This window comes from Fusarium pseudograminearum, chromosome 1 (genome assembly GCF_000303195.2).
Source record: "Fusarium pseudograminearum CS3096 chromosome 1, whole genome shotgun sequence".
In the NCBI taxonomy this organism is placed as follows: Eukaryota; Fungi; Ascomycota; class Sordariomycetes; order Hypocreales; family Nectriaceae; genus Fusarium; species Fusarium pseudograminearum.
Genome location: NC_031951.1, coordinates 538140 through 555426, shown reverse-complemented (window position 1 = coordinate 555426; position 17287 = coordinate 538140). Strand labels below are relative to the sequence as shown.

At 49.0% G+C, this 17287-nt stretch overlaps 6 protein-coding genes across 6 annotated transcripts, besides 1 other annotated feature; 2 read left to right on the top strand and 4 right to left on the bottom strand.

Annotated features, from left to right (window-relative positions):
- Nucleotides 1-18: 18 nt before the first annotated feature.
- Nucleotides 19-1452, bottom strand: FPSE_06941 (uncharacterized protein; the record flags this gene model as incomplete). The annotated part of the gene is made up of 3 exons (XM_009260059.1): nt 19-519; nt 566-1352; nt 1403-1452. The coding sequence occupies 3 exons, from the start codon at nt 1450-1452 to the stop codon at nt 19-21; spliced, it is 1338 nt and encodes a 445-aa protein (XP_009258334.1).
- A 1560-nt stretch (nt 1453-3012) lies between these two features.
- On the top strand, nt 3013-4549 carry FPSE_06940 (uncharacterized protein; the record flags this gene model as incomplete). Its single annotated transcript, XM_009260058.1, has 4 exons — nt 3013-3037; nt 3088-3549; nt 3598-4006; nt 4060-4549. The coding sequence occupies 4 exons, from the start codon at nt 3013-3015 to the stop codon at nt 4547-4549; spliced, it is 1386 nt and encodes a 461-aa protein (XP_009258333.1).
- Nucleotides 4550-5870: 1321 nt separating this feature from the next.
- Nucleotides 5871-7309, bottom strand: FPSE_06939 (uncharacterized protein; the record flags this gene model as incomplete). Its single annotated transcript, XM_009260057.1, has 3 exons — nt 5871-6944; nt 7013-7089; nt 7141-7309. The coding sequence occupies 3 exons, from the start codon at nt 7307-7309 to the stop codon at nt 5871-5873; spliced, it is 1320 nt and encodes a 439-aa protein (XP_009258332.1).
- Nucleotides 7310-8150: 841 nt separating this feature from the next.
- Nucleotides 8151-9746, top strand: FPSE_06938 (uncharacterized protein; the record flags this gene model as incomplete). The annotated part of the gene is made up of 1 exon (XM_009260056.1): nt 8151-9746. One exon carries the CDS (start codon nt 8151-8153, stop codon nt 9744-9746), a length of 1596 nt encoding a protein of 531 aa, XP_009258331.1.
- Nucleotides 9747-10233: 487 nt separating this feature from the next.
- Nucleotides 10234-12660, bottom strand: FPSE_06937 (uncharacterized protein; the record flags this gene model as incomplete). The annotated part of the gene is made up of 1 exon (XM_009260055.1): nt 10234-12660. The coding sequence occupies one exon, from the start codon at nt 12658-12660 to the stop codon at nt 10234-10236; it is 2427 nt and encodes an 808-aa protein (XP_009258330.1).
- A 660-nt stretch (nt 12661-13320) lies between these two features.
- FPSE_06936 (uncharacterized protein) lies at nt 13321-14978 on the bottom strand (the record flags this gene model as incomplete). Its single annotated transcript, XM_009260054.1, has 2 exons — nt 13321-14556; nt 14613-14978. 2 exons carry the CDS (start codon nt 14976-14978, stop codon nt 13321-13323), a joined length of 1602 nt encoding a protein of 533 aa, XP_009258329.1.
- Nucleotides 14979-16934: 1956 nt separating this feature from the next.
- Nucleotides 16935-16955: a repeat region.
- Between the last annotated feature and the right edge of the window lie 332 nt (nt 16956-17287).

Here is a 17287-nt window from a genome sequence, read left to right as displayed (position 1 = left end):
TGTATCCGGATAACTAGATTAACATCGAGTCTTTACCTTCCATCCTACTTTCAGCACTCTCGCCAACACTAGAAGAATTGCAGCGAGTGTACTTGACAAAGCAGCCCAAACATGTGCACCCTCCAGACTCTTCGACTGCAGCAAGCCACCGATAGGCGGTCCAGACAAACCCGCAAAGGAAATAAGACTAAAACACATTCCCATTCTCGTACCAATGGTGTCAAGCCTAGTTGTGATACTAGCAACACCAGTAGGCATGAGACTCTGGAAAGCACCTGATGCTATGCCGTAGAAGATAGAAAAGACGTAGACTCCTGTTTCGTTGTGTACTGCTAGCCATGTGTACGCAACGATGGCTACGCACATTCCAGCTGGAGCGATGGTGTTTAATGGACCGATTCGATCAGCGAGGAAGGGAATCAAAACTCGGGTTGGAAGACCGACGGCGTTGATGATGGTTGTAAGGATGGATGAATCAGCGAATGACATGCCGATTTCATCTTGTCCAAACGATGCAAGCTATACAATTAGCAACTACTCTTCATGTCGGGTAGAGGAAACTCACATAGTAGAAAGTGTAGTAAACAGACCACACGAAAAAGAACAAGCCGCTCACATAGCAAAGATAAAGCACATCTTTAAACGCCGTCCAGTCGATGATCGGTCCCGTCTGTCGTGGCGGAAGTCTAGGCCTCATAAAGATAGCCACCAGAACAAAACCTATGAGGTTAATAAACCCCAGCACCCTTGCCGTCCATGAGAATCCAATCTCTGGGAGCAACGTCCTCACAACGAGAGGATAAACAGTTCCGCCTAGAGAGTTGCCAGTGGTGACGAGACCGATGGCTATACCTCTTCGTTTCTCAAAGTATGTCGCCACCAGAGCCAGCGAAGGGGCAAAGATGATTCCTCCACCGATACCTGTGACGACGCCCTGAGTTATCATGAGATGCCAGTACGAAGTCGACAAGCTCATTGTGAAAATTCCCAGAAGCTGTAGTGTCGAGCCTACAATGAAGGTAGGAACCCAGAACCCAGCATCCAACAGTCTTCCAGAAAAGGCACTTCCGAAGAAAGTGAACCAGACCTGGATAGACCCAATCCATGAGATTTGGAACGGTGTCTGAGGGAGTGTAGAAGTGTAGTGGGCTTGGAAACTGCCAAAAGAGTTGACATAGCCCCATGTTGCAAAGATGGCGATCCAGCCCATGGCGACTTGCGTCCAGGCATGAAGGCCACCATCTGGAGGAGGAGGAATGTCGCCTGGTCGAAATGAAGCACCCGCTGAAGCAATGATTTCAAGATCTTGCATCTCTGAGCGGGTGCCCTCACGACGAAGAGTCCCTGTTCTCCTGCATGGTGTGAGTATTCATTGATGACAATGTTGTAGTGATAGACTCACGTCATGAGTTCAAAGGTTGGATCTTCAGATTGGGATGTTTTCACAGCCATTTTCACAGTGATTCAAGCGTACAACTAAAAATAATATAATTCATAAACAGAGATTTTTGCAAAGGTCGGATCATGTTACTGTAGTAAAAATCGGAGTGCACACCGATACCGCTCCTTTTCTCCTTATAACGACCGGGAATAACTACTTATACCAACAAGTCTCCACTGAAAAATTCTCGTGAAATTTCGGTTCGGGTGACATTCGCCCGAGGATATTAGTGGATGATGATCAAGATAAGCGGGTAGAGTCGTGGAGGACAGTGGAGAGACGAGATAACTGTTGCTGCAGTTGTGCGAATAGGACATGGTGCTGTTATCTAGAGACATGGTGTTACAGTCAGTCTGATACTGGAAGTTCTTGATGGCCGACTTGGGACTAGACTAGATGTACACATGAACCTCTCCACAGAAGCATGAACTGCTGTAAACGGGTTACAACAAGTCAGCCCTATACTCCACTACCCATCACTTGAGCTGGAGCAAGTCATCGGTTCCTAATTCCGATATACGATTCCCCACGGGGATCGATCGAACTGACTTATGGATAAACAATTTATATGGTAGTGGTCGGAACCGGCCGCCTGATGTCGCGTCTCAAAGTCTAACAAAAGCCACCCAGCAACTAGCGATTCCAACAGTCTGGTAACCCCAGAGCATTACCCGGACGAACCATCTATTTCCAGGATACGACACCTTTCCTCAAAGATTCCCCTTCGCCGAAGGGTTGCAGCCTCCAAACATCCCAATTCTCACTTCGTCTGACCATCTCCGTGGTTAACGGGAAGAAATAAAACGTTTATCCCATGGATGGCACACTCGTACCGGGAGACCCGAATTATCTGATTGGATGTGGACGATTTAATTGCCTCGCTGGGTTTAGTGTTAGCAGTTGCGGCTGAGGAACAGGACGAGAAACATGTGCCTCGCAAGGCACGAAGGACGAGGTGGCTTGAAATTCCATCCTTCTAGAACTTCTTTTATTGTTCGACACGTATTAAATCGTCATTAACTGATGACTTTTGGCGTTGCGCTATGGTCTGTGTGTTGTGGTGTTGTTGGTGGTCCATCTCTTTGAACATGTCGGAGCGAGAAGAGCAATAGTTTACGTGGCAAATGCCAAAGTAATTACCGAACAGTATCGGGAATGATGCAATTGACTTCTAATGCAAATACCTTTCCTATTACAATTAGTGCAAGCAATAAATAATCTGTACCGTTTGTCATTCATTCCTCAGAGTTAGTCTCTCTGTCTTGGGATCAGACAACATCACACAAGAACTAAGAGTTCTAGACCAAACACCCCCAACTACTAGCGTCCAGGCCCCTAAACTCTACTGCGCAGCCCCATGCGCATTCCTCATACCCACGGCGTATCTCTCATCACAGCGGATAGAAAGCGAACTAACCAACAAAGATACATCTCGACAGGATAGTAAGAACCAAGCAGACGAGAATATAATAAAAGATATTCAAGTTCCGCTCCACTCCGGACAAATTGACTTGCAATCTCCAAAAGCGGTAAAAGAGCGAGAGAACTTTCTCCATCTTCTTTTTCTTTCAATGTCACTCGCCAAGAGAAACAACGGTAATATAACTCAACAACTCTAAAACACAAAAACTAACTTTATCAAATAGGATGCTACGAATGCTGCAAGAGGCGTCTCAAGTGTGACAAGACAGAACCAGAATGTCTCAAGTGCCAGAAAAAAGGCATTTCCTGCTCTGGCCAGGGTCTGCGGTGTCGCTTCAGCAGCCACATGGCCACAACAGCAACGCCAATGACATTGACTTTTACCACAACCACATCAACTCCCTCGTCAACTGAACCAAGTCCCAATCAACCCGGAAAGAGTTTTCGGTGGGTTGAACCTGGAAAACGGTTTAGAAAGGACCGTATGAGAAACGGTCAGGGGAGAAATAGTCCCACGACGTTGCATTATACAGACTCGGCTTCTTCCGATGATGTTGCTTCACCATCGTCTGATGACTCTTTTGATTCGAGTTCAGGAGCTGTTGTGCCATATGCTCGGCGTATTACGATTCATCCATCTCTCAATGCAGTGTCCAGTTCCCAAACGAGAAAGATGTTTAGTCATTGTATGTTCCCAACATATCTTACAAATTCCTTTTTCTGACAGAGTCTAGTCTCCGATATAATAGCTTCACACATGGTCGTCCTCGACTCAAACAGCAATGGATACAGAGATGTCATCCTACCACTAGCATGTCACGACGACAACCTCGCACAAGCAGTGTCTGTCGTGTCAGCGTTTCACCTCGGTCAGAAAGACCCCAGGTTACAACACGTCGCAGAAACAGGCCATCAAGCAATTGTCCAGAAACTACGGCGTGATTCCCTACAACTTAGCCCAGAACAGCTTTTCAATCCGTATATTCTGGCCACCATCTTGGTACTTCTTGTTGGAGAGACTATCACAGGAGCGGATAATTATACTTATCTTCTCGAGATGTTGAATTGTCTAACGTCATATCCGGATTGGATTACCATGCTGCCACCAAGTCTGAAGGAATTCTTTCTACAGCAAATCAAGATGTAAGCAAACACTTTCTACAAAAAAAAACAAGACTAATCAGGTTCGTTCACAGGTTCCAACTCTTTGGCGTCCCTCTAGCCAACGAATCCAAAGGCCTCCAAGTCCTCACCGGCCCCGAAGCATACCTCGACTTCATGGCCTACCCCGAACTTCCCCCCGACTCAGAACACGCCCCCAACATCCAAGTAATCCGCTCCGCCATCTTCGACGCCTGCAGCATCTACCGTCGCCGCGCCGAATCGTCCCTCTCCGACGAAGAGTCCATCCATCTCGTGGAGCAGCTGCGCCAAAAGGTGCTCAACCTAGATGCTTCTACCAAGGGTGTGCATGCGCTCGTATGGACGTACTTTGTGGCAGCGGCTGAGAGTATGTTACCAGAGCATAGGGAGTTCTTCTCGACGAGGTTGGCGGGGTTGTATAGTGTGACGAGTTTTGGGAGTATTCCTGTTGCGGTGAAGGCGTTGACGACGATTTGGGGTATGCAGGGGACGAGAAGGTGGACTGAGATTGTCAGTAGCGAGACGCCGATTCTTATCATGTAGATGGAAATGAGTCAAGGTTAGATCATCCAAGCGATGTCTACATATCATAAAACGCTTTACACTGTATGCATCCTATCACCCATGGGTTTAGTGTCGGTCTAGACTCTGACCTGTCAGACATGACCCAATGAAAGGACTCGGGGCCCTCCGAGCCATCCATCTCATCGACGATCTCTTTATGCCAAGTGTGGATTCCAGATTTGATATGGCATGAATCCATCATTATGCGCTTATATTTACGTACGTTGGCCGTGAGTTCACGAACAGAGAAGAAAAGAACAAGTCAATTCATTATACAGGTACGTGACTCTGACAACATAGAACTGGTAGAGACTACATGTATCGCCGTCAATATTATGAGTCCATCCATTCATCCAGCCCGAGGCATTATCGACGTTACAAACTCATTTATCCCAAATCTCAGCTCTTCCTTCATTCCATACCATGAAATTAACAGCTCTTGTTGGAGCCTGTGCCGTAATAAATCAGCTGAAGCCCATCTCTCTCTCTCTCTCTTTCCTCTCCAACGTAATTGTCGTTTATCAAATCCATTCGTGTGTGGCTATCAAGCTGGGCATTTGAGGGATGCCATTTCTCCCTCTTTTGAATCCATACTCGACGATGAATACTGGCAATATTTGGAACAGTTCTTGTGATTATTGAGAAGCGCCTGCATTATCTTTTTCTCATTGCGCAAAAGCTGAATCTTGGATCTGAGTTGTTCGTTCTCTGCCTCGTAATTTCTCTCACAAGATGTCGTGTGACTGGATTCGCTGTTTGTGTCTGTCATGATGATTGACTGTTTGATATATGTGTGTGATTGTATAATTTGAGTGAAAATGTCGTCTTTTATGTTCTCCTCTACAAGAAGAGTGTAATTATGACAGAGAAATAAATAGGAATTGAGTAAATAGCAGAACGAAGAAGGGTACGTGTGATGCGTTAATAGGTGCATCAGGATACAGTAATCGAATAATCATTGCAATACAAAATTAAGCCCAAAAAAGGCCGCAGTCTAGAATACTTCCATTCATTCAAGGTTATTCTTCGCCGAAACTAAAGCATCAGAATGGTGTCATACGTTGTAATGAATCCACTTAGACATCTACGGTGAGCAAGTGACCTTTTAGTCGCATGTCAGACGAGACTAAGCCTGTCATGAACAACATCCATTGGTTCATTATATGCATTCCTGGTTTTATTCAAGCTCCGTCATTGTCGGCCGAGTCATTTTATACCCTACTTGAATCGTTTCTCCATTACTCCTCAGCAAAGCTGCCCTCCATCTTGAAACATACATGTCTTGATCCCGGCAGGCATCTCACACCCATCCAACCCTTCTAAACAAAAACGTAGCACCACTAGCCAACCCCGTAACACCGGTAAAGATAATCAACGAACCATATCCCGTCCCGTATCCCCCAAATGCTTGACCCTGGAACGGCATCCCCTTGATCAACGCCCCGCTAAGAGGTCCAGATACCAGATTCCCAATCCCTCGTCCTGCGGATAAAACACCCAGCACCATAGCCGGATCAAACGATCTTCCGCTGCTGCTGGCTACATCTCCAGACGACACCATGTGCATGATTCCGGTCCAGGCGGTCGTATATGAACCTGCAAATATCCCATAAGCCACGCAGAAAATATACAGCACAGGTAAATTCGTCGAAAATCCCCAGAGGAGAAATGTGCTGAGTGCTGTTCCCATCGCAGATATCAAGAAGCAATTCGTGACGTGCAGCCGATCTGTAAGCGCACCCATAGCCACACACCCAAACACCGAAGCAACATTAATCAGCAACACCGTCAAAGCCGAAGCAAACGTCCCAGCCCCAATAGCCGTTCTGGCATAAGAAGGAAGATAAATCCCCGGCAAAAAGAATCCTAGCGCTTGGGTAATATTCGCAAGCTGGTGCAGCATAAAGTTCCGTCGTAGCGCAAAGCCCAGCTTGAGAGGATTAATATGTCTCGTAGCAGAGTGTGGAAGACGCGGCTTGATGAAATACGCCAACGGCAATGTCAGAACGAAGAGAGAAACAGACCATATTCTCAACGTAGTACGGAAACCATAGTCGTGGAGGAATTTCTCAAAGAGGAGCGGTAATGCGAAGCCGGCGAGACCGGTGCCTGACCACATTACTCCAAACGCGAAGCCCTTTTTCTTGGCGAACCATTGATCCATATACAATAGACACGGACAGTAGGAGATGGAACCACCTATGGCGTATAGTATTCCCTGTGTAAGGATGAGGTGGGTGGTGTTTTGGGAAAATGAACTCAGCGCGAGGGCAATGCACATGATGAAGAGTCCTATCATTGGAGACCAGCGGCTTTGCTTGGGGTAGAGACGTTGAAGGGTCATGACAAAGGGAAGACCGAGATACATTATTCCCTAGACATGGTGAGTAAGAGTTTTATAGTGTGGCTTGGGGTATTTGCCATGGCACAGGTACCAATCACGGCAATAGCTGATGATCCTTCAAAGGGTGCATTGGTACTGTAGTAATCCTGAAAGACACCAAACGCAAACGGAAAGCCTGGACTCATGTCAGTGATTCTGTATCAAGATGTGTATAGATGTGACTCACCCCAGGTAAGAGCTTCAACCATGAATGAAGCAGCGAGGAAGAACCAAGCATCTTTTCCGCCATCTACAGGTGGAAGTGAAGAGAATTCATGGGTACTCGTGAGATCGACATCTTCAGCTGGAGAGGACCCTTCTTCGCGAGCTCGCAACTCAATTGATGTTGAACTCATTGCATACGAGGTTGGTTGTCTGTTGTTCTGTCTTCTCAGCGAGGAATGTTGTTTTTTTATATCCCATGTATTACGCCTTGAGTTGTCAAATGCGCCCTTAATCCGACATCGGGTGGCTTTCCGAGTGGAGTCTTGATGTCAGAGCCTGGAGTGGTTACTCCCTCATGCTGAGAATGAATTTATTTGCAAGATTTCATGCTCCTCTTCAAAAAGAATGGCATTTTTTCAGCTCATAGTACCATCTATATCATGTCACATCTACTCGGTCGGGGCTTGTATGCTTGAAGAAATGGTCAGCTACATCCAACTGCAGTAAACGTTTCAATTTTACAATAAGGCTAACCGTTGAAAAATCAATTTATAAAAAAAGAGGTATGAATCAAATAGACTAAAACAGTTGTACAAAAGGTTGGTGAACCGTTGGACGAGTCTATTTTGGTGAAAGAGCACTTAATCACTTAGACAAGGAACGGGAGAAGCCATACCGACTTTAACTTGGTAGTGAGTGAACGGAGCACAAGCTGTTGCCAAACAATAGACACTTTCAGATAATTTTAGCTATATCCTTAAAATAAGTCGACCCAAGACCAAGTATCTCCAACATCTTGTCAGTCTCTACAAAGTCATGCTGTCGATGATGCTCTCCAGGGTATAAGATAATAGCCTCTAACACTTAACAGTGCCCCCGGGGATAAGCGTGAAACGGATATAACCAACCCACTTGCGTCATGGCCAGAAACAAGCCTCCAGCCCACCTCGACTCTGATCATCTCAATCAACGACATCATCAACCAGTACATTAAATATACCAGCACTAACACACTTCTAATAAAACACCATCATGCCCCCCAGATCCCCCTCCCCAAACTCCATCGACATAGAACTAAACGCCCTCTCCCCCACAACCTCAGACCCGGACCTCCCGCTCTCAATGTCTTCCCCCTCCAAACCACCGCGATGGCTCGACCCAAGACCATCAACCTTCTTCTCCCGTCTAACTTCCTCCCCCATCTTCCACCGCCTTAAACAAATCCTCCGTCCGCGTATAACATGGCGCTACATCACTTTCTCAGCTATAGGCCTCTACGTCTTTTACTGCTTCATCACATGGCAGCCCTTCTTCTCGTCGCGATTACCGGCGTACTCTGGTCCTCATGACGTCGGGGCGATAGATCTTGAGATCCCACTCGATAAACCAAAACGTATCTCCGATACTATCCTCAAAGAAACTGGAAAACCAGCATTTGAGGTCGAAACTGTTCTATTCACTGTGTATTATCCCGCCGTCAAAAACGCTGCTTCGCGCACTGCGCTACATCCCTGGGTCCCGAAACCGATCAGTCTCACAGCAGAAGGCTACGCTCGCGCCGCTAGTTTCAACAACTTCATCACCCGTCCCATCTTTACTTTTGCGCTCTGGCTTTTAGTCGGCAGTATCAAGATCCCCGCAAAAGTAGACACCCCCATCCTCGACTCCGACGCAAAGTTCCCCGTCATGATCTTCTCCCACGGCTCTGTGAGTTCGAGAACTGATTACACACACTACATAGGCGAACTCGCCAGCCACGGACATATCATTGCCGCCCTCGAACATCGCGACGGAAGCTGTCCAGGCACCATGGTCCAGATCAAGAATAAAAAGGACAGACCAGTATTTCTCATCAAGGAAAAGGACCTTCAGTCTACTCGACCTATGAACGACACCGTTCTTAAGAAAGAACAACTTGCCGTTCGCACAGAAGAAATCCTCCAGGCCGTTCATGTTCTACAAGACGTCAACAACGGCAAAGGCTCAGAGATCTTCACCTCCAATTCCCGCCACGAAGGCCAAACCCTCGCCGCATGGTCCAACCGTCTCGACTTCAACCACCTCACCATAAACGGCCACTCCTACGGCGCAACGGGCGCTCTCCAAGCCCTCAAAACCGCAAACACCACGTCCACCAACCCGGCCATCGGCGGAATCGCTCTCGACCCCGGCAAATCAAGCGGCCAACTCAACGCCGAAATCCCCGTCCCTCTTCTCGTAGTACACTCCAACTCCTGGTCCAAGTCACACAGCATTTTCTACGGCCGCCCACACTTTGACACCGTCGCCGAGATAGTACGCGGTGTACGCGACAAAGTCGGCACAGCGTGGTTTCTCACCAGCATTGGAACAGCGCATCCCAGCGTGACGGATGCGCCGCTGCTGCAACCGCTTCTCCTCAATTTTGCTACGGGTGCGACTGCGGATGTGCGCAAGGCGCTTGGGGAGTATGTCAAGGTGACGCTGGACTTTTTAGCTTATACAAAGAATGGGACCAGGGAGGGTGTGCTTGGAGAGGATGTGACGCATGAGAAGTATGGAGAGTGGGTGGATGGGAGGGAAAAGACGTTTCCCAAGGAGTATGCTAAGAACTGGGAGGTACACGTAACTCCTCTTAAGCAAAGGTAAAACATAATGTTAATCAGTAGCGAGTCTTTAATTTATATGTATTTAGCACTTCGGATAACACAGTATTTGACAAATGTTCCGCCGCAGTGACAGACAACCACCAACATGGACCCTTCTCATAAGTGCCAACAACAGACCGTACGTCTTCATAATGGTATTATCGTATTACTAGGAATGCTATTGTGGTCAATCTTCCTTTCAGCTAATTTATATACAAGTTTGGCCATTACCCATATACTCACTCCTCATTCACTACCATGGCTATATTTATAAAACACAAAACTCCAAGTCGGCCTGCCGTACATCACAGAAACGCCGCCGGTGAACTCCCTAATCCACTGCTTCCTCCGTCTTCTCGATTGCGCCGGCTACTCAGAAACATGTCTACCATCGTCTTGCTACCCATCGCTTGGGCTCTCTGCTCTGCATCTCTTGTCGCTTCGCCTGGCTTCTCCAGCATTGTTCGTGACCTAGTCGACAAGTAGCTCTATCTGTGTCGTCCTAGGAGATCCGGCGAATCTGTTGTTCTGGCAACATGCGCCCTTCCTTGGCCACTAACGCCAGGGCTTGACTTGGTTGGTGAGCCTTGCCACCCACCAATGCGTGTGCGGGAACGTCTTTTCGCGATAGACTCGTCTGGTGTCGAGTTCAGACGACCTAATGTGTTCAGGGACCTCATTCGATGCATTTCTCTTCCCGATCCTGTCTCCATTAAACTCCCTCGCGAGATGACACTTGGGAGCGAAGGTACAGCTCTCAGGGTACTTCGACGAGGTATGGAGGGTGTTCTTTCTTTATCGGCCATCTTCTCTTCGTAGTTCGGTGCTGCGTTCTCGTCATATCCGATAATGACTCGGCGTGATAGTCTTGTTGGGCTGCTATCGTCGGGGAATGCTTGGGCGTTTCCCTTTATGCTACCCAGCGGACTTCGATTCGGTGTGCGCTTGTCTCTAGATACAGAGAGCTCTGGAGTAGAGCCCATTGAAGCCAGCTCTCTAACATGTCCCATTGTTGGAGCGCCATTTTGCTTGCGTCTAGTAGGAGTCGAGGGACCCTCGAGCTTGGACACTTTTGAGCTCAGCCAGGTCTTCCATTCCACTGAGCTGGCGGTGGATGTGTCGCGTTGGTGTTCATAAGCTGGTGCATAGATTGAGATCTCGGGTGATGGTTGACGGGTAGACCTGCGGCCCGGGGACTGTTCCAAAAGGTTCAATCCTATGGCTGGAGGCAACGGGGTGTCCTCAGCCGAGAATGAATAAATACTATCGTCTGTGGCGCAAAGGTCCTTCTCGGAACCTGTGTCTTGACGGACCGGTAGATCCAAGGTTGACAAGGAAAGATACCGGGATCCCTCATCGTCGTCAGGTTGAACGCATCGAATAGTAGACTGGGGCCATTGCTTATTCATAGCCTCGCAATTCTCCCTGTTCCTCTCAAAGTCGTTCTCAGTAGCCATGGCAGTCTCTTTGATGATAGAAAGGCGCTGCCTGTTCTTCTCTCCGATTGTATCTTGACTTGTCATCGAGTTCGTCCAGCTGGTGACACGAGACCTATCGTCAGAAACGCAGTGCTCACCACCAGCATCAATAAAGCTCTCCACGCTGCCCTTGCGAGACCTGAGCTTTTTATTCGAAGGTACATCGTGTAATGAGGGAACATGCGATGTCACCTGGAATACAGATGCTTCTTCTGTTGTCGCAGTGTCCCCAGCATCAACATGCAAGCAGCTCTCTCCGTCCGAATCCCTCTCTGCCACACATTGGTCATATTCCGGTTCTGAGTCCTCGCTCTTTCCTTTGCCAAAAAGACCTCGCAACTTTGACCTCAAACCATGCGAGACCTTGCGCGCTGTCGTTCGGATCCCATGCTGCTTTGAAACAGAGGCGCTGTTGGTGGAAAACGTCGAAGAAAGTGCGGCGGAATTGTTGCTAGAATTGCGGAGGGATTTTCGAAGGGTTGTGGAATATTGGCTCTCTCGAGTCTTTGGCCGCAACAGCGTAGATTGCTGGCTCTTCTTTGCCTCTTCCTCTTGTATCTGCCGAAATCTCTCTCTGGCAAGTCGAAGCGCGGCATCACTGTCTTCAACATTGCTGCTCGCACGGGCAGCCGCCGTCTTTCTTCGACTTCTGAGAAAACTCATGGATGTGGCTGCTCTGAGCGCTGCTGTTTTGGGTCGCGCATCTTTCAGCCGTTCGTCGTCATTGCTCGTAGGCGGCAAAGGCGAAGAGCGTGGGCGCATGTCATTTTTGGCAGTCCAGTCTCTTGTAGAAACAACCTCTATAGCAGTGTGCGACGAAGTCATCATGGATCGAGATTTTCTAATCTTTTTGTAGGAAGAGGACATGGAAACAGCATCTTGTTGTTGATGGTTGTAGCACTCTTCGGGTGGCTGCAGGGTCTCTAGGTAACGTCGTGTAAGGGAGAATTTGTTTGTTTTTTCGCGATGAAATGACAGTGTGGAGGAGGGTCTCGTATTTGCTTTTCCGAATGCATGGATCGTTGAAGTTGCTTTTGTTGGTGAGTCTCGGCCCCCATTCGCTCTAGACGCTACATTTCGGCGTGGTAGAGCTGAAGGGCCAGCAAAGCGTACACTTCGGTGTCGGGCGATATCTGAAGTGCCATGACGGCTCAGAGCACTGTCAGTCCGCTGCGGGCTGTTTCTGATCACGCTGCCAGTGCCACTGCTTTTGTCATAGAAGCTTGCTGGATCTCTTGGTAGAGTCATTCTCTCACTGCTCGGCCGGTCTTGGGCTCGATGGTAGGACAAAACCGCAGCAATGTTTGCATCCCGTTCAGCCTTTGCAGGGTCAATAGACTCGAGGTCACGAATAGGACTCCGAACGACAGAGTTGGTCGACTGGCTCCGGCTCAGTGGACGGCGGTTCGTTTTTCGAGAGCTATTGCGTCGAAGCATCTCTCATGAATGGTTCGAGGTTGTAATTGTGAGTTAAAGCTGAGTAGTGATGAAGACTGGCAAAGATTCGACAAGCAAGAGAATGATAGAACAATGTCCAGTTGGTGATAGCACCAGATGCGAGTGAGTGAAGACATGGTAGGCTCGATGGGAAGTGAGTCGGTACCTAGATACAGTAGATGAGTGTTGTTGGGAAGGAACAAATAACTTTGACAGGAGGAAGGAACTATTTGCAAGTGAGCAGAGCGGCAGGAGTCAGTCGCCTCGAACAGGACTTCGCAGTATCCTTAAAACATAAGTCAGCTTAGGCCATTTAGGCCATTTAGGCTCTTCTATTAGTTCATTTATTCTTGTAGCTTGGAGCTTGGAGGCCAACTTTCCCGCTGCTCATCAGAATCATTAGAATGCAAACATAAACATCACAGGCACAGAACACGCATTAACAAAAGCGCTTAGAATAAGAGATTTATTGTAATAATGAGCAAAGCCTAAATGCAGCCCGCTTTCATGAACTATCCCATGCAATGGCGCGCGATGACAACTGGTCATCAAAGAGAGCAAGCGCCATTATCAATATCATGTACCCAAACCATAAACCAATGCCAACCTAGTCCCAACAAACAAATGCGTAACCATTAAAACATGACAAGATGATACATCTTACAGGTTAAGCTCCTTGATGAACTGCTCGAGCTCCTCATCGACGAGCTCGTGGATCTTCTTGGAGAACTTCTCGGCCTTGGAGCCAAGCTGCTTAGCGCCAGTGGTCAGCTTGCCAGAGACAACCTCGACCTCCTGCTCAACGGCGTGCTTGATGTCCTCAACGCGAGAAGAGGGAGCAGCCTTGTTGACCTTGTAGCTACCAGCCTCAACAATCTTCTTGTAGTCGCTGCAGCCACCACCGTTCCAGGCAAGCAGGTTGGGGGTGTCGGAGGGAATGTCAGAGAGGGCGTTCTCGGTAGCGACGGAGATGAGGTTCTCTTTGAGCTTCTTGGGGGTGATGGAAGCGAGAGCGTACTCGGAGTCCTCAGCGGGCTGGAGAGAGAGGTAGTAGGCCAGGAGACCAGCAATGTGGGGAGAGGCCATGGAGGTACCGGAGATGGTGTTGATAGCCTTCTCGCTGCCGATCCAGGTGGACACAATGTTCAGACCGGGGGCGAAGATGTCAGTGCACTTTCCGTAGTTGGAGAAGTAGGCACGGCTATCATCGATAGCGGAGGCACCGACGGTGACGGGCTCGCTGGCGGCAGCAGGGGAGTAGTTGCAGGCATCGGCGTTGTCGTTGCCAGCAGCGACGGCAAAGTGAATACCAGTGCGGACAGCAGCGTTGACGGCGGCATCGAGAGCCTGGGTCTTGCCACCACCAAGAGACATGTTGGCGACAGAGCCCTTGAAGCCCTTGCGCTTACCGTCCTTGGCCTTCTTCTTCTGCTCAAGATGGCTGGTGGCAGCGAACTCGACACCCTTGACAACGTCGGACATGGATCCGGAGCCGTTAGATCGGAGGACCTTGACAGCATAAACGCTGGCCTTCTTGGCAACACCGTACTTCTTACCGGCGACGGTGCCGGAGCAGTGAGTACCGTGGCCGTTGCCATCCTCATCGGCATCGCCAGAGGGAATAGTCTTGCCCCAGTGGGCACGACCCTCAAAGTCGACGTGCTTGACGTTGGTACCAGTGTCAACAATGTAGGCATCGACACCCTCACCACCATCAGAGGAGTAGAGGTACTTGTTGAAGCTACCGAAGTTGAGGGTGTTACGGTGGGAGATACGGGCAAGACCCCAAGGAGCCGATCGCTCGGTCTCGCCGTCGCACTTGTCCTCAGTGACCATATCATTGTTGGTGATAGGAACCATGGTGTGGACAAGAGTGTCGCGCTCGATGAACTCGACCTGGATGGACTGTTAGCTTGTGATGATTCATGAGGCATTTGGTGATTGGCACTTACGTCAGGGTGGTTTCGGACCTTCTCGATCATGGACTCGTCAAAGTGGCCGGCGTAGCCCTTGAAGGCCTCACCAATGTCAAAGGTGTGCTTCAAGCCAGAAAAGGTCTTGTCTGTGAAGGGAATGGATCGCTTTCGCAGCTCCATGCGCTCAGACTCGCCCTGGGTGTGGGTGTCCTGAACCCACATGTGGTGGTTGGAGGCAGCATGCTCATCGACGTGGTCCTTGAACTTGACGATGTACGAGTCTGGGATGGTCTCGGCATCGATGGAGCTGAGGATGGGAGCGGCCTTGTCGTGGACGGTGCCGACGCTGAAAGAGGCAGCGCTGGCGACAGCCGCCATGGAGAGAGTGAGAGCGGACTTCATGATGACGAAACGCGCAAAGCTCGAAATTTGTGTCTACCTGCGACTCAAAGACAAAAACAAATGGAAGGATTGATGTCCTTGACCGTCTGTACCGATGGGATCAGACGGGATCGATGCTGTAAAGGATAGAGAGTGATGTTGGATATGGGAGATGATGAAAGGAAGAAGAATCGATGGCGGCAGGACCTGGGGTAGATAAGCAAAGCGCAAGCTGCGTGCGACAGCTCCAGTGTTGCCTCAGCGGGCCTGGGGAGGGCAGGAGGGTGTGACGCATCCATCGCTAGGATAGGCGATAACACAGTGGCTGAGACCCATATCCGGCTTAGTGCGCGTCCTAGAGAGCCAATGGCCGTCACCGAGGCAATGCGATAACGGCATATCGTGCGCGAGGTACAAGCATGGTACTCATGACAGTCCGTGTGAAGATCCGGGGGTGCACGGTAGCTAGCTGTGAAAGCGGCTTCTAATCCGGCTGTCTGAACCCCCGAGGAATGGTCATGATGGATGTGATTCACTGGGAGATCTCTACAGAGTGAACCGAAAGCATCAACACTCGTTACGAGTGTCTGTCCCCTATTGTTTACCGCCATTTTGGTGCTTCCGAGGTCAACTGATGGTAGATGATTGCCTCATCTTGTTGACGGCTGATAACCCGGTCGTGTTTGTCCGCCTCGCCTCGAGTCATGGTCATGGCTCAAGGCTCATGGATGACAGTCTACAGGGAGCAACATGGCAACGGCTGAACTCAAATTGTTGAGCCTGTTCGTCGCTGACACAGGTACTCTGTATTAGTAGTGATTCCATCTTTATCGAGGACTCTCTTGTGCAAGCAAACATCTCTATTCCATCATCCAGTCTATCAGTCTATCAGTCCCGCTGCAAGGCAGCAAGGCTCTCTGTTTCAAGGCTGCTGACGATCCATTACAGCTACTCAGCCGCGTTCACGTACAGTACATCATGGCTGCGTGTTCCCAAACACACTGTGCTTCCTCTAGCCGATCGAGGTATCTTGATAGCGCAGTGTCAATATCCACCCTGACAGCTAGAGCTTCACCCACGCAAGGTACCTTCCAGTTTGCGGTGCCTGCAGCCAAAAGCAGGTGTAGCTCTACCCAGTGCAAGAAAGCAGAATGCGGGGAGGGATTTGGCTCCGATTGGTCCCCACTGACCTAATCCGCCTGATCCATAGAGTCAGACGACGTCCCTGGCACGTGCCTGCCCATGTCTCAACTAAAACTGAAGCGCTCTTCGCTCCAAGCCAACGCCGACAGCGCCTCACCATCCCAGTCCTTTCCTGGGGTCGAGAGTGACATTTTGACTCGGGGAGGTTGTTCCTTGGAAAGACAATACGCGACAGGCAAGACGTCATGATTCGGTGAGCAATATGCATTGCCAGTTCACGACTGTTGTCCATTCAAAACACGATAATCCATCATGGAACATGTTGGCCAGTGCACTTTATCATGCACTCCAGCCTCCAGCTCCAGGCACCTTGAGAGCCCCAAGCCCAAGCCCGGTAGCCCGGATGAGGTACATAGCGCGTCGCATTGGAGTCCCTGAAGCTAGAGCTCTCCACTTCCAAGCAACTCAGATGCCATGACTGTCCCATCAGATAACGCCATTCAACACCGCTTTAGCTCATCATTCATTCCAGGCAAAGCTGCTCAACAGACGCAGTATGACTATCAATTCGTATCCGCTTGATAAGCAGATACCGACACCGATACGATACTGATACAGATACTTGCCTATTCGAGATAACGATAAGCGGACCCCGGAACTTCTGTTGTTTCAACGTATTCAAGGATCCGCGTTGCTCATACGATGGACATCCGTAGGTAAACAAAGCTAGGCTGATAGTGCTCAAAGTTGCTCAAGGTAGTATGACAAGAGCGCATCACGACTTGGCCTTCTTGTATCAGTTTCTTCCATAGTATCAGAAAGAGACGAGCTATCAAAAATAAATAATTTTTTTATCTATACGATAGTTATTAAGTGTTGTTGGAGTCTTGCTTTGACGTGTCACGAAGTATGACTTGGACAATGCTTTTGTTGCATGCGAGACAAATCATCAATTACACGTATTTCTCGGTCAGTTTAGGACTCTGGTCTGTGCCTGACATAGTACTTGAGAAACATCTGTTGATTTTAGGAGCTTTGACTACATCTTGCACTTTATTCGGTGTTGTTGAGAACAAGGAGGTGGGCCGCGAAGTGGAAAGCCAGTACCATGGCATCAGGCGACAGAGATCAGATATTGACCAGACTGTCCAATAGATAAAGAACATGTCTGATATACTAACAGAGCG